The sequence below is a fragment of the Leuciscus leuciscus genome (genome assembly GCF_965113295.1).
Source record: "Leuciscus leuciscus genome assembly, chromosome: 25".
In the NCBI taxonomy this organism is placed as follows: Eukaryota; Metazoa; Chordata; class Actinopteri; order Cypriniformes; family Leuciscidae; genus Leuciscus; species Leuciscus leuciscus.
The window spans coordinates 12,109,365-12,134,894 of NC_138724.1; the positions used below are offsets into that span (position 1 = coordinate 12,109,365).

Below are 25,530 nucleotides of genomic sequence, written 5' to 3' on the forward strand. Positions count from 1 at the left end.
AAAAGGAACAAGAAATAACCTCCTGTTTTTTTTTGTTCTGTCTATATTTCCTTCATTTTTCGAATTTTTCAGTATCTTTGACCACAAGCAGTAAATGAGCTCATAGTGTGAATTCCCTTTGTGATTTATCCTCATTCTATTTCCTGTTTTACCCAGAACACTAATCATGTGTAGTTACATGGAATGACATGCAACTAAAGTTGAAGTTTACCAGACTTCCCACGCTCCAATGATGTTTGATCAGACCGTGCTCCACGATTAACCCTTTTAGACCTTTGACACGAGTCAATTCGAGATCTTGATATGGATGATAAGATCTTTCCCGCTCGGAAGCAATCCAGAATCCCGCTAATCTCACAAACCATTCCTTTTGTCTTGGCTTCAGTTTAAAAACACTGTTTATGGACTTTGGTCTCTGCAATGAGTCCTCTTCCTGCTCCGATGATGGAGTGTTGTGTGTGGGAAAGAGGAAAAGGTGAAGGTGGTCAGAAACTTGAGGTTTGGGAATGAGGGAATGTTTACAGTGCTGAGAGACTTGAACAGGATATCAAGTTGGTGGGTGAGCAATAAATTCGATTCCTTTGTTCGAAGCAAAACCCTGATTTAAGGCTGCAAGGAAGAAAAGAGGTAAAATGAGCGAGCAGTAAAGAGAAACTCTACCTAATTTGTTCACATAAACATAATAAACCAAATAGGGGTCCGAAGCGAGCGCAAGGAAAGGATGTAAATTCTTTATAACCCGTCCTTGCCTGTACTCTTGTTATTAGCTGTTTAATGACCCCTATAACCTTTGTCCCAACCAGCTGCGGGATCTGCCACAGCAATGCGATTCTGGTATTTACATGTTAAAACTAGCACTGGAAGTCTGTTTTAACACAGGAGTTTGAAACAGACAAGAAATGTGGTTTACTCCAAAGAAGCGGAGATGTAGGACCTCTTTGGGAAGTTTTTTCAAAAGTGTTTGGAAGTTCTTACACTTTCTTGTCTGGGTCGATTTATTGTATCTATGAGGTTTACATATCCAGTGACTTGAATGGCCTCTTTTAAACAAAAAATAAAATAATGTTAAGCCTTTTTTTATGATTTACAATTTAAATCGTATGGTAAAAATTCCATCAAATTGAGTTGAATAATCCTTACGTATTATTAATTTTATAAATTAAGAATTTTAAATGAGTAAAAAAAAACAACAACTAGAGCTTGAAAAAACATTTTGAATACATTTTAATGGGACAAGAGAATGGACCATTTAGTTTGTGATTCGTATTAATAAATAAAATACAAATTAAATGAAAATGTTTAAATTTGGGAATACGTATCACATAAACTAAATGGTAAGATTTATAGAAAATACTTTAAGTTTTTTTTTTTTTTTACCCAATTTAAATGTCTTAATTCATAATATGAAAAAACTTTAAAAAGGCAATTTGTTTGTGTATGTTGAGCATGTTTTTCATTTCAACATTTTTTAGGGGGCCTAAAGTTCTGAAAACAAGACATAAGAAGAAAAAAAAAATCGGAAAAAAAATCCAAAATGACATTCTTAAATTTGTTTCTTTTTTAATCATTTCACTGCTTATTAATATTCGAAAAATCTTTGTCTACCAAGTCAGGTGTTGCAGCCAACAAACATCACCAACAAAACAATTAAGGAAATGACATTATAGAGAGGATCTCTGCAGACACTCATGACTGTGTCAAAGTCAAAAAGCCTCTTAAAATATCAGATAATTTTACTTACTTCAGTTCAAAATGTCATGTGTGAATCCCCAAAAACTCATATTTATGAATAAGCATTTCATGATGTTTGTAAAAAAGTTTTTACATTAAGTAATGCATTTTAAAATGTAATAAATAAATAAATATATAATATATGTAATATATATATGTAAGGTGTAAGAAAAATGTTAGAACATTTTATTAGTTGTCTTTTTTTGTCATTTTTAAATGTTTGAAAACCTGTGCATTTGATACCGCTACTGACAACGAGAAAAACGCACTTCAACTTTGTTCCACTCTGTGCGTCTCAATCTTAACGTGTCTCTCTTCTCCCGTCTTGCAGGAAATCCAAAACGAAGCCCAATGGAAAGAAAGCACCCGCTGAAGAGAAGAAGCACTACTTGGAGCCAGAGTACACAAAAGTGCGGGTCATGGACTTCGACCTGAAAGATTTGGTGGCGCTTCCCACCAGAGAGATAGACCTCAACGAATGGCTCGCCAGCAACAGTGAGTTCCTAACCAAACATTATGGCTGTTATGAGTGTTTGCCCTGTATTTTGAGGCTGAGAGTCTTTGTCCGTCTTCAAAAATAACCTTCTGTCAGTCAGGAGGGAGTTTGTAAATCAGTCGCATTTTAGTGTGTGTGTGCAAAGTACACAAAGCCAGTACTGAGCACCACCTTCTTAAATTGTTATTGCTGTGAAAAGAGAGAATTTTAAGGAATAGTTCACTTCAAAATGAAAATTCTGTCATCATTTACCAAACAATTGATGGACCCCATTGACTTCCATAGTATTTTTATTCCTACTATGGAAGTCAATGGGGTCCATCAACTGTTTTGTTAACGACATTCTTCAAAATATCTTCCTTTGTGTTCAGCAGAACAAATAAATTCACACATGTTTGAAACAACTTGAGGGAGAGTAAATGATGACAGAATTTTCATTTTTAATTGAACTATTCCTTTAATTATGAGCCAAATTATTTCTGAAACTAATGAGATGGAACAACAGCAACAACAACAAAATACCAGAGACTGCAACAACAACAGACAAGCGCTTCTTTGAGGGGGTTATGAGAGCCGCAACTTTACTAAAAGAATACAAAGACATTTTCATCGGTCATAACTTCTGGAGAAAAATATTGCAGTATTTGCTTGATGTTAGCATTTTGCTAAGCTAATAACAGGATAGTTGAATAAAAAAAAAATAACAGTAGAAAAAAAAACTTCATTATGAACCAAATTCGACTTCCAGTTAAAAAGGAAATGTAAAAAAAAAAAAAAAAAAGAGTTACAAAATACTGCGTTAACTAAGGGGCTGTTTACATGTCAACGTAAATGTCAACCAAAACGTAAAAACTTTTATGCGTTTTGGCTGTTTGTTTACACCACAACGGCGTTTTGGGGCCTGAAAAAGCAAACTTTTGAAAACGTGTTTCAAAGTGCAAATTTTTTTAAACGGTCTCCGTGTAAACGACAAAAACGCGAATCTTTGAAGACGATGATGTCATGCACATGCGTATTACGTGTTCAGTCTATAGTGTTTCATCGCCATCTACTGGCCTGGCAGCAGAACACAGCGTTTTCAGTTGTTTTCGCGGATCTGTGTGAATGGGGATCGTTTTCACAATGGTGTCGTCTGTACGCGGAAAACTCAAAGGAAAAACTTCTCAGTTTTAAGCATATCGTTGTAGAGTAAACGTACCATAATTCTGTTCCTCAGCGTTAGTGATTTGAACAAACCCCTAACCTTATGTATAAACCCCTAACCAGAATGACTTCTAACTGACTGGACTTATTGTTTTCACCTGGCGAACAATAAAACGTTCAAGTTTGATCTTAGCATTTTGCTAAGCTAATGACAGGAAACACAAATTATGTTTAAAATTATACATTTTTAATTACAAAACTTTATTTATTGTTGATTTAGAGCAGGGGTGTCCAAACTCAGTCCTGGAGGGCCACTGTCCTGCAGAGTTTAGCTCTAGCCTGCCTCAACACCCCTACCTGGAAGTTTGTAGAATGCCTAAGACCTTGATTATCTGGTTCAGGTGTGTTTAATTGGGGTTGGAGCTAAACTCTGGAGGATAGTGGCCCTTCAGGAGCAGGATTGGACATCCCTGATTTAGAGTATTGGATAAAACAATTATTTATAATCAACATTTCTCTTGCCTCAGCCACCAACTTATTATTTTTTTTCACTTAGCTTATCACAATGTATTTTGGGAGTTCCTGCTAAAATGAGGCATCTTATGAGGCACCATGATTAACTTGCTAAGTTTTTTAACAGACTTCATTCTATGACTGTGATGCCATAACACGCTGCCTACATAGGAAGTTCTTAAGCTTTAGTGATTGTAAAATATCAGTGAATGTCTTGTCACAACTTCTCTGAATGTCTTTTCTTTTGTCCTTTTGCAGCAACAACCTTCTTCAATCTCATAAATCTGCAGTATAGCACAATCTCAGAGTTCTGCACAGGGGACACATGTCAAGCCATGACGGCCTGTAATACGTAAGTCCTTTCATTTTCATTTCTCTTTCTCGGTTTCGTCTGTCTTTCTAGCTCTAGTGTCCTGGGGCGAGAATCAGAAACCTTCTTTTTACGAGAACTGCATTTGAAAGCCAGATCAGCACACTGGCTTTGTAAGAATCTGGGTTTGTAGGTCTGATTCGGGTTAATGCATGACTGGAATGAAAGCTGACACACATTTCACTGAAGCCAGTGCTTGTTTGGCTTTCAGATGTGTTTTGAACGAGAGAATACAAGGGAACTATTCTCAGAATTAGAGGTTTTGTAACTTTGTTTGAGGCGGAACCAATTAAATGACCTTAAAAGCCTATAGTTAAATGTTCTCACAGGCTGAATGGGTGTTAAAGAATTACTTGTGACAACATTTACCTTTCAGCTTTAGTCTCTTGACCAACTCTGTGAAAGTAATTCTTACTTTTTTTTAAACTCATTTTTAGGAGTAAAGAGTAAAATATTGTGTGATTTCAATTTTTGAATCTTTTACAACTTCTCTATACTATATCACAAGTATCAAGAAAATTCTGAAAATCCAGAGAACATGATGTATTTTACTTAATAACTTAAATAACAACACAAATAATAACAATAATAATATTATTATATATATTTAGTTATAGTTATATTTATTTTTAATAGCAACTATTATCCTATAATGATATTTAAATGTGTGTTTATTTGAAGAATTTGTAATGTTACTATAAGAAATATTTGGTGTCCCCAACACTGCTGTCTTTTCCATCTCACCGGGCATTTTAGAGAACAACTGAAATTCTATAAAATAGTTTAAGCTCGACTGTGAAGGAAATGAGATGCTACAGAGAAGTACATTCCTGCCAGATAGTGAGAAATGTCATCCATTTTAAGTATTTTTACTGAAATTACAAAAATGCTCTGTAAATGAGTATTTCTTCACACAGTTAATTGACTTATTGAACGTTTTCTCAGAATAAGTGGAATATCATAACCGTCACACACAATATCAATAATCCACCCTCATACATTAGACCAAAATCCATTTAAAGGTTTTCAAGGAGACCGATGTCTTTTTTCAAAGTCTTGATGTTGTTTTTGGGGTCTACTAGAATAGGTTTTCACATTCAAAAATGTATTAAAAAAACACATTATTTATCACATATTTAACAGTGTTGCAGCTCCACTCTTCCCCGTCTGTCAGTAACGCTCTGTTTAGTTCCTTTCTCTATGAGTAAAGCACAATGCGCTCTGATTGGTCAACTGGAGCAGAGTGTGTTGTGATTGGTCAAGCTTTTTGAGCGTGTTTGGGAAATGTTACCATACCATAACCACCAGTTTCAACACAACTAACGCACCTCAACCAGGCCTCATATGATTTATTATGCGTATGCCTTTGGCGGGAATTAATTATTTAAATGAGGAATATTGTGACGTGTTTGTTCCCGTTAAAAAAACTCAAGACTACAATGGAGGAGTTTCAGAGAGTTCAGAAACAGTGTGATATAGAGAATAACTCCTGCTGGGTTCACTGTGATTCGTAACTTTGCAGACGTTTTTCATGCTCAAACAGCAACATTACACACTAAAGAAAGTTAAAAATGTAAAAAAGCATAATAAGACCCATTTAACACTGATCGTAAAACAGTTTGAAAACGTTTAATTTTGAAAACGAAGCATTCAAAAAATGCCCGAATTGTAGAATCTCTCGAACAGAAAGTCCCACAAGTAACCACCATGTTGACTTTTAAAATCTTTGCTCAACTCGTTTGCCCTGTTTGGCCGGAGCGAGTCCTGGGTGTGAGTCGCTAAACTCCTCATTTACACACTGACCCGCAGAACCACATGCTTGACTATTCATGGACAAGAATTACCAACACACAGAACACTAACAATTGCGCACTAACCCCAGGCATACCACGGAGGGCAAGGATGGGTGCGCTCAAAACACAAGCTTTATTTCAGTCACCGCCGGCTTTACTATTGATCAATCAATTACTGATGAAAAGACTGGGAGGAAAGAATGGACAAATAGACTTGATGTTCAACTTCATTCTGATTTGGTTCTGTCCCTTCATTTGTGATTTAGTGCCGAGTTATGTGGTTATATGCAGAGGTATTTTATTAGTATGATTATAGGGTGTTTCTTCAGTCATGGACACAGGTTTTTTAGGTTTTTTTTCACCCTCTTTTTAATTTTTATGCATAAATGTCTCAGACTTCAATCTTAAACTTTTTTTTTTTTTTTTTTTTTTTACTATGATAATCTGAACAGTTTCTTTTGCAGATATTTATATCAGTTTTTACAGAATTATAGCTTTGCAGTTATAGCTTTGCTCCTAATAATCAAATATTTTATCAAATGTTAATTTATATATATATTTTTTACCAGTAAGACCATTTTAGCTTGATGTAATAAAATATGAGACAAGTAAGGAGCTTAAGGTAAACATAATTTGTGAAAAGCATATTTTTTAATGTGAAAATTGATAAAAAAAACAAACAAATTGTTTTATTGGTATTTTTTTATTTTTTTATTTTTATTTAGGAAACTATAAAATTAGCCTTAAAAAGACAATAAATTTGGCCATTTTATTCCAAAAATGTTTATAATGTAGTTTCCACCTCTTAATTTTATTAAACAAACAACTGATTTTAAAAACACTGGTGAAAATGTTTGTAACGTTTCAAAAAATGACAATTCTCCTGTAATGCATGTGGACTGTTGGACATTTGTAGACAAATAGATTTTTTTTTTTTTTTTTTGAAACGCCCATAGTTGAAGAAACACCCTAAAATATTTTCTACATGTACTATGCGATAAATTGTGATAAAAAAGTAGAGTTTTGTACAGGTAGGTTTAGTACTTGCAGTTATGAAATTAATTCATTTCCACTTGGAATTGATCTGTTACTCCACTTTAGCTTACACTGACCGTTATTTCACTTAAAGGGATAGTTTCATTAAAAAAAAAAAAAATTCTGTCATCATTCACTCGCCCTCATGTCGTTCCAAACCCGTAAGACTTTTGTTCATCTTCGGATCACAAATGAAGAGATTTTAAATGAAGATATTTTGAATGAAATCTGAGTGATATCTGTCCCTCCATTGACTGCAAAGCAACTACCACTTTAACGCCCCAGAAATGTAGTAAAGACATCATAAAATTAGTCCATGTGACTCTTGTGGTTTAACCTCCATTTTATGAAGTGATGCGAGTGCTTTATTTGTGTTCTGAAGATGAACAAAAGTGTTACAGGTTTGGAATGACATGAGGGTGTGTATTAATGACAAAACTTTCATTTTTGGGTGATATCCCTTTAAACAAGTGATCTTTATTTCATCCGTTTGGTTCATGTTTGCTCATGCGTTGAATGCATCAGGTCACTGGGTCCATGAATGCTGTACGGTCAGTTTAGCGGACAGTTTGCATTCCAAGAGATTTGTAATGTCTACAGCCCCCCCGAACCCACGCTACCCTCCCAAACTGAGCAATCCTCCTTAAAAAAGGTGATAGCAGCCACATTCCAGTTGCTTTAAACCGTCAACTGTTGTTCACTTTGTCCTAATGTGCTGGAAATGTGACTCACAAGAAGTGAATTTTAATTTTAGTTTGTCGTCTTTTTCACAGAATATACTACTGGTATGATGAAAGGGGGAAGAAGACGAAGTGCACTGCGCCTCAGTATATTGACCTCGTAATGACTTTCGTGCAGAAATTAGTGACGGACGAAGAAATCTTTCCCACAAAATATGGTGTGTATAATTACTGCCCTCTTGCAGTCATAATAGAGAACTACACGATTTGAGATTTCAACGTCTGAAGTAAAAGCCCTTAGATCAGCGGCGCCCTCTAGTGTTCATATAGTAGAATGAGCTTTGTGAAAATAACTGATCTGGGCTTTCTCCTCGATTTACTTTTTTCTCTTGCAAGAAATAGCCATGTATAATAGAATAGGGTCATAGTAAAAACGATCCCTTTATGAGGAATAAAAAAAAAATATATATATATATTAGAATTATGATTTATAAAAAGTATTGTAAGTAATTTTAATAATAACTTAATTATAATTTCTGTTTAAGGTGTTTTACAGTGTAGTTATGCATTTAAGTACTGTGTAATAATAATTAGCTACATGTATTTACTATAGGATTAGGATTAGGGGTTGGTTTAGGGTAAATTGCATGTAATTATGCATAATTTATAGTTATTACTACAGTAAATACATGTGTAACAAAGACACTGTAAAATAAAGTGTTACCAATTTTTTTTGTAGTCCTAGTATAGTATAGTATATTATATATTATTTAAACAACCTATTCATTTTATGTAAATATTTAATGGTTTATTTATTTTTAATTTAGTGACATTTTATTTAATTTCAAACAATAAATGAATACAAGCAAATCATTTGTAAATTAATAAAACGGAATTATTTATTTTAATATAGTTTATAGACAACTAATTTCAAAGTAAAAATAAACCTTTTATAAGGAATAAAAAATCATTATAAATAATGTAATGACATTTTTTTTATCCTAGCAGATTGATATTTAAATCAATAAAATTTCTATATATATTTTCTATATATAAATGTTTTATGCTTTACTTACTTTATTTTCCTAACTAATTAATTTCCTAGCTAATTATAAACAATAAATTACATTAGTCATTCGTGAATAATTTGTGATTAAAACATTATTTAATTTGATTTAATTTGATTAATTAATAATTAAACATGAAATAAAATCAATAAAAAACAAAACAAATGCTAACTATCTCAATTCCCTTTCAGGCAAAGCCTTTCCCAACTCGTTCGAGTCCCTGGTGAAGAAGGTGTGCCGGTTCCTGTTCCACGTGTTGGCGCACATTTACTGGTCGCACTTTAAAGAGACCGTGGCTCTGGAGCTGCAGGGACACTTGAACACACTATACGCACATTTCATCGTCTTCGTCAGGGAATTCAACCTGATCGACCCCAAGGAGACCTGCATCATGGACGACCTGTCGGAGGTGCTGTGCGCCCCCCTGCCCCCCCTCCCACACAATCACGTGACCGAGAGATGAGCCAATAGCAGACCTGACACAACTCCTCGGAGGAAGATGACAGAAAAGAAAAGCGGGAGGCCTCCTTGGACGGGCCCCTCCATCACTTTTCCCTCACCGTGTTAATGTGAACTGATCAAAAGGATGGGACGGGGGACCGCTGGTCTGCAGGTCCTGTACCAGCACAGATTGGTGTGAATGTTTAACAGGACAAACAATCTGTCAACATTATCATTTATATAGGAACATTTTATATTTTTATTTGCTTTTTATTATTATTATTTTTGCGCATAAGCCCTTGGAGGTTTTCTTTTCTTTTAGGGAATGGTATTTCAGCTCGGCTCTCATCAGTGCCTTAGATATATAGCTAAGGTATTGTTTGTTTATATGCAACACTTTTTCGAATATGATCCTTGACCTCTGGCTCCCCCTTGTGGAGGGAGTGACGTCATGCACCGACTGACTGTTTATGATCTCTGCAGCCTTATTTCACCTTTCTCTTTCATATTCCAGCCATCATTCATTGTCCATTTTCCTATACGTTATCGAAATAATTTCCAGCGGTTCAAAAATGTATTCTTTAGCCTTTCAAGATTATGTAAAAAGGGTATGATGGTTTGAATGATGCTTTTGAGAAAGTCTGGACTTGTGTGTAGGTTTCTGACAAGGATACCATCCCGACTGCAACATGCCCACATCTGGGACACGTGGATTCCACACGGCCCAGATGTGGGCCGGATCTGGGCCGACACTATGTTGCTGTCTGGGATATCCGCAATGTCTGCTCGCTCGGAGAGCTGATGCAGACAGGGACAAATATTTGTTGCATGGCAGTTGACTTGCTGAGTTGTATTGATGAGAGAGCACATTCTCCATTATTTTTTTATTTCACTTTTTATCTTTCTTTTTTTAAATGATCAGAGGTCATGAATATTGTGGCAGACAATGCACATTAAGTCCCACCCCCCAAGAAATAGATTGTAACTATATATATATATATATATATATAAAAAAAAAAATCACAATAATTGCCTTTAGCGAGAGAGCATCTCTCCTCCTTAATTAATTTATTTTTTACTTTTTTATCTATTTGCAGAGTTCTTCTGTTCTTGCTTTCTTTTTATGTATTTTAATTATCTAAGTTAAAAGCCACTTAATATTTTAGGCTCTGCAAAACATAATCAAATAAAAACAAGAAATGCCACTTTACCTCTGTGTTGCGTTCCCTTCATTAATGAGACGGTTCAGGTGAATGGAAAGAGTCCTCGATGAATCGACATCCTTGGGAACTTGGTGAGGTTAGTTCAGATTTGAAACGTGCACACATGAAGAAATTGTTTTGTGAAGAGTCATTTAAGATTATGTTCAGACTGCCAGCAGAAGAAGACAGAAAGACAGACTAAAACCGTGTGTAAGCATCATTACGGCATGTAGAAAGATTTGATTATGGAGAAAATCCTGAGCAGTTGCTTCTTTTTTGTTGGACAGGAAAGTGAGTTCAGAAAGTGAATCGACAGGTGATAAGAAATAGGTAAATAAGCTATAAGATAAGATGCCTTTATTGTCATTCAGAATACAACGAAATTACGAAGTTAAAGGGATAGTTCACCCAAAAATTAAAATTAGCCCATGATTTACTCACCCTCAAGTCATCCTAGGTGTATATGACATTCTTCTTTCAGGCAAATACAATCGGAGTTGTATTAAAAAATGTCCTGGCTCTTCCAAGCTTTATAATGGCAGTGAATGGCCGTTTCCGTTTTGAAGTCAATAAAAGTGCATTTATCCATGATAAAAGTGCATCTATCCATCATAAAAGTGCATCTATCCATGATAAAAGTGCATCTATCCATCATAAAAGTGCATCTATCCATCATAAAAGTGCATCTATCCGTGATAAAAGTGCTCCACACTGCTCCGGGGGGTTAACAAAGGCCTTCTGAAGTGAAGTGATGCGTTTGTGCAAGAAAAATATCCATATTTAAAACTTTATAAAGTAAAATAACTAGCTTCCGGCCAAACGAACATACAGATTACACTTAAGTCTAAAGCGCAACTTATGCGAGTAATGCTACGTACTGCTGATATTTACGATACACCATGACACACTACGCTACTTCCGACGTCACAAGTTTCATAAGTTGTGACGTCGGAAGTTGTTTAGGCATAAGTAGACTGCATATGGCCGTTTGGCAGGAAGCCAGAATTTTACTTCGTAACGTGTTAAATATTAATATTATTCTTAAACAAACGCATCACTTCGCTTCAGAAGGCCTTTATTAACCCCCTGCTGAGTCGTATGGAGTTCCTTTATGATGGATAGATGCACTTTTATGGACTTCAAAACAGAAACAGCCATTCACTGCCATTATAAAGCTTGGAAGAGCCAGGCAATGTTTTAATATAACTCCGATTGTATTCGTCTGACAGAAGAATGCCATACATATATACAGCTAGGATGACTTCAGGGTGAGTAAATCATGGGCTAATTTTCATTTTTGGGTGAACTATCCTTTTAAGTGAAAACTCAGAGACACGATCATGTTGATCCACGTCGATAGATGGCAGTGCAGAGACTTTGATCAGAGAATGTCTAATAAGGGGAGAACTTCCACTCTCAGTAAACTTCTGGCTTCTGGTCTGCTTGCAGTTCCACTCTTGTTCCATATGAGGGCGCTCACAGGACGAGTGCAGAATGAATGGAGGTCTATGGAGCTATACCCCTCAAAATCCACTTTTCTCAGGATATAATAGTAATTTGAATGTTGTATTCGAAAGGAGATGCAAAGAAATTACACATTGCTGGGTGTTAGATTTTTTAGAGTCACTTATTTGCTTTAAAAAGTCTTTTAAAATGTCAATGACGTCATACACATCGTACGACCAGAGATACTGCTTTACGGCAATCCTTCAGTCGCTTTGGTGCTTTCGCGCTCTGCACTTTCTTTTCTCTCGAGGCATCGACAACACAGCTGACACAGGTAAACACGCGTGCTAGAAGAGTTTTTGTTTTATTTGTTTCTGGTCCCGCTTCGGATGCCACGATGTCATCAAGCGGTATCTCTGGTCGTAATCAGTCCTTCACTGACCAATCAGCGTTCATTAGCAGAATGCTAGCGTGTTATGGGCAACAACAACTCAACTGTACTCGTTCATTCAACTTTCGACCTATAACCCATGTTGAACTTGCAAAACCTACAATCAAATCTGAGATTTCTCAACGGCAATCGGGTGAAAGAGACAAATTTAGCCGTCTCGCTCCATAGACTCCCATTCATTTTGCACTCATGGGCGATCGCCCCCAGTGGAACTCTGGTGGAACTACAACCAAAATTCGGTACAATAGGACTTAATAGGGAGTGGCCAGGCTCTCCGTAGACGCAATTGACACTGACACTGTTCTCAAGTGATCAAGCCACACATTAGCGTTCTCACGCAGTGAAAAATACACAGAGGAGCAAAAAAGACCGACCAGACAGCAGGTAACATCAGTTATGAAACAAAGTCTCAGCTTTCAAATTTTGTCTTTTTTTTAAAAGAAATTCAAACAATAAATTGGCTACAATATATTTTGTGGCTCTTTAATGTCGTAACAGATTGCTTTAGCTCCTCAGTTCCAGTGGCATGTGAACTGATCATCTCTTCCTCTTTACTAGTAGTTATAGTACGAAACAAAGATGAATGAACACAAAAAGGTATCTTAAAAGATCATGCAAGAATTGCATGGCATATTCGCCCAATCAGTGTTTCAACCGCAGATAGACATCAATAAAACAGCTTGAGAACAATAGGTCACGCTACATTTTACCTCAGAAAAGCCAATGACCATAAACTTTATAAATAGCTATAAAAAATTGTTTTTTAAATGACATACCGGTATACGATTACATATCAATTAATTTTTTTTTACTCTTGTATCATCAAAACATTATAAAAAAACGTTTTTATAATAGAAAGGATGTTTTATTAAAGTTCAGGAGGAGCACGTTCATCATCTCTTCAAACTGCAAAAGAGGATACCGGGTTTGTTTGTAACACTTTTTGCTTTAGCATCTGTAACTCACTGAATTAGAGTGCTCAAACTTTTATACAAAGTACCCACATTTGTTTACTACGAAAGGCACCAATTCAAACCTCTGCAACAATATCACAGCCCTTATAAGTTGATGTCAAATACATGGTGTGCTGTTGTTGCAATCTGCCCCACTACCGGTGTAGGTTGTAACAATTAGACAAAAGAAGCAAAAACAGGTTTATTTAAAACAATCAAAAAGGACAAAACGAAACAATGCCTCTTTCTGTGATTGATCACAGCTCAATCCACTTTCTGTTTGACTCAGGAGTTTGTGCATGTGTCTGTATTATTCTAAGTTAATCTACTAGAACAAACTTCCTTTGTTCAAAGAACATGTAGATCTAAAAAAAAAATGTGTGTCAATGTGTGACTCAAATATTTGTCTCAGATATTTTCTTAAGAAGCTTTGGTGTTATAATTAATAATAATTCGTTACATTTATATAGCGCTTTTTCTGAGACCTCAAAGCGCTTTACATAGAAGGGGGGAATCTCCTCAACCACCGGGGTTTATTGCGGGTATTGCTGAAGACTCCCTGAATGAAAAACTCCTCAAAGTCCACATTTATTTTATGTTAAGTATACTACAAATACATTACTTATTTATGTACTTAAAGCTGCAGTCCACAGTTTTTCCTCTTTGTCGCCATCTCTGTTCGAAATCTGCAATTCCAGTTATTCGCGGAATTATCAACTTTACGTGAGTTGTGCCTCGGCACGGCACAGCGCGGATGAATCCAATGTTTTGAGGAGAATGTACGGCGGTCAGTCACTGCGCCAGTATGGATCCTGTCATTCGCAATCACAAATTCTACTTTTTGGAAGTATGACCAACATAAGAATTTTCAACGGAAAATGTCGTCTGAACAAGTAAGTATCGTCCAATTTTGTTCTGTCCAACTAAAGCTGCGTTCACACTACAAGCGACTTTGTCGCTGCATGTCGCCGGTGGCTGGTGATGAGGTCGCTAGTGGGCGTTCCCACTACTGGTTGCCTTGTAATGTTTATGAATAATATCCAAAGACAGAGATTCAGTTTTCTTGCCGCTAAAAACAAACATTCTGGAGGGAAAATATTAAATATTTAGACTCGTAAAGCATGTAAGTTAAATGAACGAGTACCTGGGTCTCACAACTCCGAACATATCAGATCAAAATTGAAAATAGGCGCTATCTGTATAAACAAACCACATATTTGAGCTTTAAACAACTACATTCTCGACTGAAAAACTCTTATAACTACATTTCATGACACAATAACAGTAGTATTTTAGATTTTAAAAAATACTCCTCCATCTTTCTGTCAATGGGGCGAGGGGCTGAGCAGAGAAGGATGATGACGCGCGCTCCAGGCTCCACTCCTATTGGTTGTCGCTCGCGAAAGTCGCTCTTCATTTGCATAAAGTTAAACATTTCTCAACTTTGTCGTGTCGCCAGACACGCCCCATCCAGTCGCCAACGGTCGCCGGAAGTCGCCCGCTCCCCATTGAAATGAATGGTATCGTGTCGCTTTGTCGCGTGTAGTGTGAACGGGGCTTAAGGGGGAAAAAAGCATTGCAGTAAATCGCGCCGATTAAATCTACGATCGCTTATCATATCACGTCAAACCGTGCAAATTATACTTTGTTCTCAAATTGTTAATGTTAACAACCAGCATTGCGTGACTACATTTAATGCCCTTCCGATATTTATCCTTGTTTTCGCATGGGCCGGTGGCAGTCTCTTTTTTTCCTCCGAAGTCTTTCGCGTTTTACAGCGGGTGAATCTCCTGGTGATTGTCGTTTGAACTTTTCTGGATCCGCCATCGAATTGATAAGTTTAATTATATCAAGTGCTGTGAGAAAAGGCTATAAATCTCCACCACCAACATCCTCACACTCATAGCCTTCTAGCCGAGACTCCTTCTTTATGTGTACAGATGTGACGTAATGACGCAAAGACATGCTAGAATTTCCAGCGGAAATCCACCAGTACTACTGGAATTAAAAACATTATTACAAGCTTACCATTTTGAATCGAGTTAGGGCAAGCAGATAGTGTTGAACACTGGGTGGTTATGTACTTGCTCAAAAATTTATTTGGGATAATTTTTAACCCAAAAAGCAACGGACTGCAGCTTTAATATAAATACCCTACAATTGTACTTTCGTTATACTAAATTGGTATACTTAAAGTCTGTTAAATTGGAACAACGAATTATGTGCTTAATGCACTTTAGTTATCCAGAAATAGTGCTGAGGTTCAACTAAAGATATTCTTAAGTATATTTGATTGTGTTAAAATGGAACTATTCCATATATTATTTAGGTACACTTTAAAAATCTTGCATTTAACGACTGATATTATACGGATATCATACTATCCTTACTAATAGTGACATTAAAACCCATTTTAGGCTTAAAGGGGTGGTATAATGCTCTTTTCAGAAGATGTAAAATAAGTGTGTATGTGAAGTCTTAGCTCAAAATACCCCACAGATATTTTTATATAGCATGTTAAAATTTGTCAAAAATTGTTTGTTTTTGTGTCTGTCCCTTTAAATGCAAATGAGCAGCCGCTCCCAGCACGGGGGGCGGAGCTACAACAGCTTGTGTCCTGAAAATTTCAAACTAAATGTAGTTTATGTTTAAATTTATGTAGCTGATGTGGAGTTAACTATCTTCTAATCATTGATTAGCATATTCTGTCTTGATAATCTATAAATCGTGTTCCGGGGGCGGGGTTTATGTACATTTTAGGGTTAGTGATGTCACTAACCCGGGAGGAATGTGGTATAGTCCATTCCAGCCGTTTGTTGTAGTGCAAATAACAATTTCTTTAAAAGAAAATATCTCCCTTTGCTTTGAACTTTGAGCATCGTGACTTGGTAGATGTTGTTTATGCTCAAACATCAACATTACACACTAACTAAAGTTTAAAAAGTGAAATCATAATCAACCACCCCTTTAATATTAAGAAATGTGTATTGTGCAATAAAGAAGTACTACAAATAAAGTTTAATTATAATATTTATATCAGTAAGTCTCAAGCGATATGTCAGCAAATATGTTAATGGATGTAGTATACTTAGTATCATGAAATAAACTTGGTATTTGGTATTATTCTTTATAATTTTTTCAGATTTGCATGCATTTGCATAGTAAAAGTTGTTTGAGCGATTTTCAACCACTGAATATTTTCTTTCAACTTCTATGTTCTCTAATCAACTTTTTACAGACTCTGACTCCTGTTATTTGAGGTTCAGGTTGAAAGGTACACATAATCTAACCCCTAGCCCTAACCCACAACCCCTATCAGGCAGCTTTCACTGGCAATTGTAAATACCTTTTGGCACGACCATTACTCCGACCTGCAGATATCTCCATACCCAGCGCCCAGTTGTTCAGAACGTTTAATCCGGATCAGAATTTTCTAGATTTGGTAATCCCATTTTTACCCTCCTGGAACAGGTAATCCATTTTTACTTTTGTGCTGGTTTTTCAAAGCAAAATAGGTTTGGATCATCCTGATCCAGATACACACTTTTCAGATGATCAAAACTGGATTAAGAGGCACTCCAAATGGCCTTACATTTCACAATGTAGGCTGCTGGCTAGCTAAACAACAGCAGGTAGAAGAATGTGGGTCACTTTAAATGTTTTATAAAAAAAAAAAAAAACATAAACAAACAACCCCTTAAATGTTCAATTTCCTTAAAAAAAAAATGTCCAAGAGCTCACGTGAACTGAAGAAAACACATGCAAATTAAGAAAACATCTTCATCAGTTTGATAACACATGTGCTGCAAATACTCACAACACAACCAAATACAGATTAACACTGCAAATACTCACTATGCAACCAAATACAGAAACGCACTGCAAATAGCACAGACCACAACAGAAATGTTATAAAGGGAACCCCAAAAAGTGACGAACCTAGCTGGGACATGCTTATTGTTCAATGTCTACTCATCTGTGGTGTTGTCAATGACCTGAAAGGTGAGTTTTAAGTGCGTTGTAAGTATTTGCAGCACGTTTCTGTATTTGGTTGCGTTGTGAGTATTTGCTAGATTGGGTAAACCCAGCCTGATCTGCCGGCGATTTGATTTCGCCCTGCAGCTCAGGCTGGAAACCTGTACATTTATCTCTGCTGCTTCCTGGCTTATGCACCTGGTGTGCTATTGGCGGGTTTAATCCAATCCAACGGCTCTGTCCAATTCCTTTTAACCTCTTGACGATGCTCAATGGCTTCTTTTTAGCAAACAAATCGCTCGAGTGGGTGTAAATACCATTAACTTTCATGTTTTTTTTTCTCCATACCTGCAAAAATCGCTCGATTCCATTTCTGCTTCTTCTGCAAATCGCTGATCAACATGTTTGTTGACACATTTCCTGCCTGGAGTTTTCGCGTCGCTCTGCAAAGTACGTCACCTGGATCGTTGGTCTGATTGGTTGAAGGACTACAGAGACATTTGAACTATGCCCGTTGATCACGCCTCTTGTGCAGTAGAAAATACCGAGCACACTCCCCAGACCAATGTTCAATCTTAAAAGATACTTAAAAGTATTCCAGCATGTTTCTGTATTTGGTTGCGTTGAGTTTTTGCAGGGCGTTTCTTTATTTGGTTGCATTGTGAGTGAGTATTTGCAGCAAGTTTCTGTATTTGGTTGCATTTTGAGTATTTGCAGCACGTGTTGTCAAACTGATGAAGATGCAGGGTGTTTCTGTATTTGATTGCATTGTGAGTATTTGCAGCACGTTTCTGTATTTGCAGTGCATTTCTGTATTTGGTTGCATTGTGAATATCCGCAGTGTGTTTCTGTATTTGGTTGCGTTGTGAGTATTTGCAGTGTGTTTCTGTATTTGGTTGCGTTGTGAGTATTTTCAGTGTGTTTCTGTATTTGGTTGCGTTGTGAGTATTTTCAGTGTGTTTCTGTATTTGGTTGTGTTGTGAGTATTTGCAGAGCATTTCTGTATTTGTTTGCATTATGAGTATTTGCAGCGTTTTTCTGTATTTCGTTGTGTTGTAAGTATTTGCAGCGTGTTTCTGTCAAGTCAAGTCAAGTCACCGTCATTTATATAGCGCTTTTAACAATATGAATTGTTTCAAAGCAGCTTTACAGTGATAATAGAAAATTACAGTAACAAAGATTGTTTTGGCTTTACAGCAGCTCTAGAATAAAGTTATTGTCCAGCTAAAGTTAGTTTTGATTGATTGACTTACGTTGCGAAGATCATTAGTTATTAACTTAGGGGCGCTAACATGAAACCATTCTAACAGAAAACTGCAAAATTTGTCGTCATGTCCAGGCGCAGGTCCTTCATCAGATCTGGATACAGCCTGGATCCGGCGGACTGCGGTAAACATCGGGATAAGCAGAGATACTCATTTTAGCGTAGACGCCATCCTTCTTATGATGTAACAAGTACATCAGGATTTATGGGAAGTGTTCCCGGTTCCGACTGACCTAAACTATGCAGCCTAACATTAAATTATAGAAGTTGTGTATACTAGGCCAAAGATATGTGTTTTTAGTCTAGATTTGAACTGACAGAGTGTGACTGCTTCCTGGACAATGTTAGGAAGACTGTTGCAAAGTTTTGGTGCTAAATAGGAAAAGGATCTACCGCCAGCAGTCGATTTTAATATTCTAGGTATTATCAACTGGCCGGAATTTTGAGATCGTAATAGACGTGAAGGACTATAATGTGTTAAGAGCTCGCTCAAGTACTGCGGAGCTAAACCATTTAGTGCTTTGTAAGTAATCAGCAAAATGTTTAAATGTATACAATGTTTAATAGGGAGCCAATGCAGTGTTGACAGAACTGGGCTAATATGGTCATACTTCCTGGTTCTGGTAAGAACTCGAGCTGCTGCATTTTGGACCAGCTGGAGTTTGTTTATTAAGCGTACAGGGCAACCACCCATAAGAGCATTACAATAATCTAGCCTTGATGTCATGAACGCATGAACTAATTTTTCCGCATTTGTCATTGAGAGCATATGACGTAATTTAGATATATTTTTAAGATGGAAAAATGTGGTTTTGCAGATACTAGACACGTGACTTTCAAATGAAAGATTGGTATCAAAGAGCACACCCAGGTTCCTAACCAACAACGCATATTTGACAGAGCAGCCATCAAGTGTTAGACAGTATTCTAGGTTATTACGTGAGGACGTTTTTTTGTCCAATAATTAGAATTTCTGTTTTTTCAGAATTAAGAAGTAGGAAATTACTAGTCATCCAGTTTTTTATATCAGCTATGCTTTCCGTTAATTTTGTGAATTGGTAAGTTTCGTCAGGGCGTGAAGAAATATAGAGCTGAGAATCATTAGCATAACAGTGAAAACTAATGCCATGCTTCCTAATGATATCTCCCAAGGGTAGCATGTACAGAGTGAACAGCAACGGTCCTAGTACTGAGCCTTGTGGTACGCCATACTGAACTTTTGATTGATAAGACATCTCTTCATTTACTGCTACAAACTGATAACGGTCAGATATGTATGATTTAAACCATGCTATTGCAATTCCACTAATGCCAACATCATTTTCGAGTCTATTTAAAAGAATGTTGTGGTCGATAGTATCAAATGCAGCACTAAGATCGAGTAACGCTAATAGAGAGATACAACCACGATCGGATGATAGGAGCAAATCATTTGTGACTCTAATGCGAGCTGTCTCAGTACTATGGTACGGTCTTAATCCTGATTGAAAATCTTCGTAGATATAATTTCTTTCTAAAAAGGAACATAGTTGTGAGGATATTGCCTTTTCCAGTATCTTTGACGGAAAGGTAGATTCGAGATCGGCCTGTAATTGACTAATTCTGTAGGATCAAGTTGCGTTTTTTAAGAAGCGGTTTAATCATAGCCAGCTTAAAAGTTTTTGGTACATATCCTAATGACAAAGATGAATTAATGATATTAAGAAGAGGATCTATGACCTCTGGAAGCATCTCTTTCAATAGCTTAGTCGGTATATAGGGTCTAACATAGCCTACATGTTGTCGATTTTGATGATTTAACGAGTTTAGTAAATTCTTCCTCTCCTATAGCAATGAATGAATCGAATTTTTCCTCAAGGAGACTACAATGCACTGCCTGATGCGATACTTTAGTAGAAGGTTACGTAGTTATAATATTTTCCCTGATAATATCAATCTTGTAAGTGAATTAGTTCATAAAGTCATTACTGCTGTGCTGCTTGGAAACGTCCGGGCTTGAAGCTTTATTTTTTGTTAGTTTAGCCACTGTTTCAAATAAATACCTAGGGTTTTGTTTATTTTCTTCTATTAGGGTTGAAAAATAAGCAGATCTAGCAGCTTTTAAGGCCTCTCTGTACGCAATCGTGCTCTCATTCCATGAAATGCGAAATACCTCTAGTTTTGTTTTCTTCCAGTTGCGCTCCATTTTTCTGGCTGTATTTGGTTGTGTTATGAGTGCAGTGTGTTTCTGTATTTGGTTGTGTTGTGAGTATTTGCAGCACGTTTCTGTATTGTGTTGTTAGTATTTGCAGTGTGTTTCTGTATTTGGTTGCATTGTCAGTATTTGCAGTGTGTTTCTGTATTTGGTTGTGTTGTGAATATTTGCAGCGTGTTTCTGTGTTGGTTGCGTTGTGAGTATTTGCAGTGTGTTTCTGTATTGGTTGCGTTGTGAGTATTTGCAGTGTGTTTCTGTATTGGTTGTGTTGTGAGTATTTGCAGTGTGTTTCTGTATTTGGTTGCTTTGTGAGAATTTTCAGTGTGTTTCTGTATTTGGTTGTGTTGTGAGTATTTGCAGTGTGTTTCTGTATTTTATTGTGTTGTGAGTATTTGCAGTGTGTTTCTGTATTTGGTTGTATTGTGAGTATTTGCAGCGTGTTTCTGTATTTGGTTGTGTTGTGAATATTTGCAGTGTGTTTCTGTATTTTATTGTGTTGTGAGTATTTGCAGTGTGTTTCTGTATTTGGTTGTGTTGTGAGTATTTGCAGTGTGTTTCAGTATTTGGTTGCGTTGTGAGTATTTGCAGTGTGTTTCTGTATTTGGTTGCATTGTGAGAATTTGCAGTGTGTTTCTGTATTGGTTGCGTTGTGATTATTTGCAGTGTGTTTCAGTATTTGGTTGCGTTGTGATTATTTGCAGTGTGTTTCAGTATTTGGTTGTGTTGTGAGTATTTGCAGTGTGTTTCAGTATTTGGTTGCGTTGTGATTATTTGCAGTGTGTTTCTGTATTTGGTTGTGTTGTGAGTATTTGCAGTGTGTTTCAGTATTTGGTTGCGTTGTGAGTATTTGCAGTGTGTTTCTGTATTGGTTGCGTTGTGATTATTTGCAGTGTGTTTCTGTATTGGTTGCGTTGTGATTATTTGCAGTGTGTTTCAGTATTGGTTGCGTTGTGATTATTTGCAGTGTGTTTCAGTATTTGGTTGCGTTGTGAGTATTTGCAGTGTGTTTCTGTATTGGTTGCGTTGTGATTATTTGCAGTGTGTTTCTGCATTGGTTGCGTTGTGATTATTTGCAGTGTGTTTCAGTATTTGGTTGCGTTGTGAGTATTTGCAGTGTGTTTCTGTATTGGTTGTGTTGTGATTATTTGCAGTGTGTTTCTGTATTTGGTTGTGTTGTGAGTATTTGCAGTGTGTTTCTGTATTTGGTTGCATTGTGAGAATTTTCAGTGTGTTTCTGTATTTGGTTGTGTTGTGAATATTTGCAGTGTGTTTCTATATTGGTTGTGTTGTGAGTATTTGCAGTGTGTTTCTGTATTTTATTGCATTGTATTTGCAGTGTTTTTTTGTATTTGGTTGCATTGTGAGTATTTGCAGTGTGTTTCTGTATTGGTTGTGTTGTGAGTATTTGCAGTGTGTTTCTGTATTGGTTGTGTTGTGAATATTTGCAGCTCATTTCTGTATTGGTTGTGTTGTGAGTATTTGCAGTGTGTTTCTGTATTGGTTGTCTTGTGAGTATTTGCAGTGTGTTTCTGTATTGGTTGTGTTGTGAGTATGTGCAGTGTGTTTCTGTATTGGTTGTGTTGTGAGTATTTGCAGTGTGTTTCTGCATTTGGTTGTGTTGTGAGTATTTGCAGTGTGTTTCTGTATTGGTTGTGTTGTGAGTATTTGCAGTGTGTTTCTGTATTGGTTGTGTTGTGAATATTTGCAGCTCATTTCTGTATTGGTTGTGTTGTGAGTATTTGCAGTGTGTTTCTGTATTGGTTGTCTTGTGAGTATTTGCAGTGTGTTTCTGTATTGGTTGTGTTGTGAGTATGTGCAGTGTGTTTCTGTATTGGTTGTGTTGTGAGTATTTGCAGTGTGTTTCTGCATTTGGTTGTGTTGTGAGTATTTGCAGCACGTGTTGTCAAACTGATGAAGATGTTTTCTTCAGTTTCAGCGTGTTGAGCTCTCTCAACCACTGTACTCATGTGAGTCACAACAAAGACAAACAAATACACGATCAATAACAATGCTAGAAACCATACTTTTGACTTTTTCATCTCTGAGGATTGTGCCAATGTAATTTGCAGTTATTAAAAAAATACTTTAAATTAAATATATTATTTTTGTTTGATATTGACAGCTGATTGGGGAATTATTTTATGGTGCCTTTATGGTATCTTTTTTTTTCTTTACTGTTCGGAAAAGCATAATAGGTAGCCTAATATGTGCTTTGTTACGTAAACGGTTTAAATTAATCAATAGCAAAATAAAGATATAAATGTGCATATATTGTAAAATATACACATTTATATTTATATTTTGCACATGATACACATGTTGTATTTATACACATTTATATTTTTATTTTGCACATGATACAAATGTACATGATACAAATTATTATTATTATTATTATTATTATTTCATTTATTTTTAACCAATTTTAAAGTTTTAGTACATTTTTGTTCCTGAAATCCACCCTTCTGCTGGGATCAAAAACAAGATTGGATTTTGTGATATAATCCAATTTCAGAATTATTATTTTTTCCAACCCATATTAAAAATGTTATCCAATCCGATAGCCGAAATCCGGTCAGATTACTTTTTAACAACTGGGCCCAGAAGATATGTGGGTCAACTTCAGATCTAGTACTAGGCCACAAGGTGGAAGCATTTCTCAAGTAATGCGCTGTTACGCATACATGACACTAATTTAGCTCATGAATATTGATTATGATAAGTGACTCCCGGGTCACTTCAGGACGGTTGCCACGCAACATCGTCATGCGCTAATTATATTCTGGTAAATCAGAGTAGGATTCACAGCACCGACATGTGGGCCTATCTATTAATATTCAAAGGGTATTTAGCCATACTGTAGCTATACTGTATGTTCTGTGCATTACAAAGCAATTCAATACAAACAAGCTGGTTTATTTATAACAAGGCATAAAACAGGGATTGTATTAAACGTCATGCGCTTCTTCAAAGCATGTGCATAGTCATTCACTTCCTGAGACCTTAATTCAAACGTGCATATTTCTCAATAAGAGGTAATTCATATAAAGAAAAGTTGCAACAGTGCATCCGTAGGCTATTTTTTGGATCCAAACGATATAATAATATATTATATCTCTTTTTTTTCTTTTTTTCTTTTTTTTTACGATACATACAAACGTAATATTTCACCATTAACCTCCTGAGACTTACAACATTTTTATTTATTTTTATTTTATTTTTGTCCACTGCAGTGGACATACGTACACCGTTTTGTTGTTATAAATAGCTATATTTGGATGTCAGTTCTTTTTATTCCAGTACAGTTGTTTGAAATAAATAATAATAAAGCGTCTCATGAGGTTAACGACAGAACAGATTCATGTTTCTTTTGGTGTGCTGATCTTGATTCTTCTCCTCACTGATGCGCCTGCTCTGTTGGGCTCCTGCAGTTTAAACCTCTCCAATCCTCCCGCCTCATCCAGAGCTCGCGCGCTGCAGCTCGGCGTGGGTACTTTAACGGTGTTCCCAAACTTAGAATAGTCCACAGCATACATCCCATCTTCTTGAGACACCGTAGGCACAAACCTCTGACCCCATAATATCTCCTCGGACAGGTAAGAGGTCCGCGCTTGTGTGGTGATGCCGGTGGTCTCCACAACCCCCTCCAGTACGACGACCACCTCAATGTCCTCGTGCAGCAGATCAGCCGCCGATAGATCATACAGCGGGCTGTTTTTGTCAATCACGTGACTGATGATGAGGGGTGACACCAGAAAGATGCTGTTGGTGCCCACCGGGTTGTCCATCTGGATGTCTATCTGATCCAAAGGCACCATCTCGCCTTCATTGGTGACGGTTTTGCGCACCACCTGCATGTGGATGGCGGCACTGATGATCATGCTCTTCCTCAAGTCCCCGAGGCGAAACATGAAGCACAGCTTGTTGTTTCTGACGGTTATAACCGCGTGTTTGCTGAAGATAAGCGTCTCCGCTCGCCGGTTTGCTTGCGCGGTTTTCATGAAGATGCATCCCAACATGATGGCATTGATCAGCAAACCGACTATGTTCTGAATGATCAGTATCACGATGGCCGATAGGCACTCCTCAGTGACCATCCGTCCGCCAAAACCGATGGTCACCTGGACTTCAATGGAGAACAGAAAGGCTGAGGAGAACGAGTGGATGTCGGTTACACACGGGACAAAGTCGTCACCTTTCGGGTCCAGGTCTCCGTGCGCGAAGGCGATGAGCCACCAGACCATCCCGAACAATAGCCAACTGCACAGAAAGGACATGGTGAAGATCACCAGAGTGTGAAGCCATTTTAGATCCACTAGAGTGGTGAAAACGTCTTGTAGAAACCGTCCTTGTTCGCGTATGTTCGTGTGCGCGACGTTGCACGTTCCGTTCTTGGCGACGAATCGCGCCTTCCTCGGTTTACTCTTATATTTGGGCTGTAACACATTCTCCGCCAACCGAGTCAAGAAATAGTCATCGGGAATGAGTCCTTTTCTGGACAACATAGCTGGTCCATACTACAGTTTCGCGGCTGCGCTATTAAGTTGTAACATGGCAAGTGCGCTCATCTTCAGTGCGCGCCGCGCTCGGTGTCCGTTCACGCGCTCACATGAGGGTATAGGAGGTCCCGTGGGAAGACGACACTTTTAGTGATCCGGCTGCCGCTGCCAGTCAACTGCAACCGGATATTTTCTCGCACATCCTCAGATGTGACTTCAGAAAGACTCGTTCAGCACAGGGCATGCGTGCTAAACGCGAACTTTACCACAGTGAGAA

General features: G+C 37.2%; 2 protein-coding genes across 6 annotated transcripts in view; one reads left to right on the forward strand and one right to left on the reverse strand.

The window, feature by feature from the left end:
* The window catches only part of mob2a (MOB kinase activator 2a), a 53,069-nt gene extending 42,590 nt beyond the window's left edge, over positions 1-10,479 (forward strand). For all 5 annotated transcript variants that reach the window (XM_082160533.1, XM_082160532.1, XM_082160531.1 and 2 more), the window contains exons 2-5: positions 2,063-2,226; positions 4,142-4,235; positions 7,855-7,979; positions 9,020-10,479. In XM_082160533.1, the coding sequence (XP_082016659.1) occupies positions 2,063-2,226; positions 4,142-4,235; positions 7,855-7,979; positions 9,020-9,291 (655 nt within the window). In that variant the 3' untranslated portion in view covers positions 9,292-10,479. The remainder of the gene's footprint in view (positions 1-2,062; positions 2,227-4,141; positions 4,236-7,854; positions 7,980-9,019) is intronic.
* A 12,704-nt stretch (positions 10,480-23,183) lies between these two features.
* kcnj11 (potassium inwardly rectifying channel subfamily J member 11) lies at positions 23,184-25,525 on the reverse strand. Its single transcript, XM_082160502.1, has one exon. The coding sequence runs from the start codon at positions 25,257-25,259 to the stop codon at positions 24,114-24,116; it is 1,146 nt and encodes a 381-aa protein (XP_082016628.1). The 5' UTR covers positions 25,260-25,525; the 3' UTR covers positions 23,184-24,113.
* Between the last annotated feature and the right edge of the window lie 5 nt (positions 25,526-25,530).

Excerpts from the sequence above, each read along its gene's own strand:
- kcnj11 (XM_082160502.1), bottom strand. The coding sequence starts at position 25,259 with ATGTTGTCCAGAAAAGGACTCATTCCCGATGACTATTTCTTGACTCGG.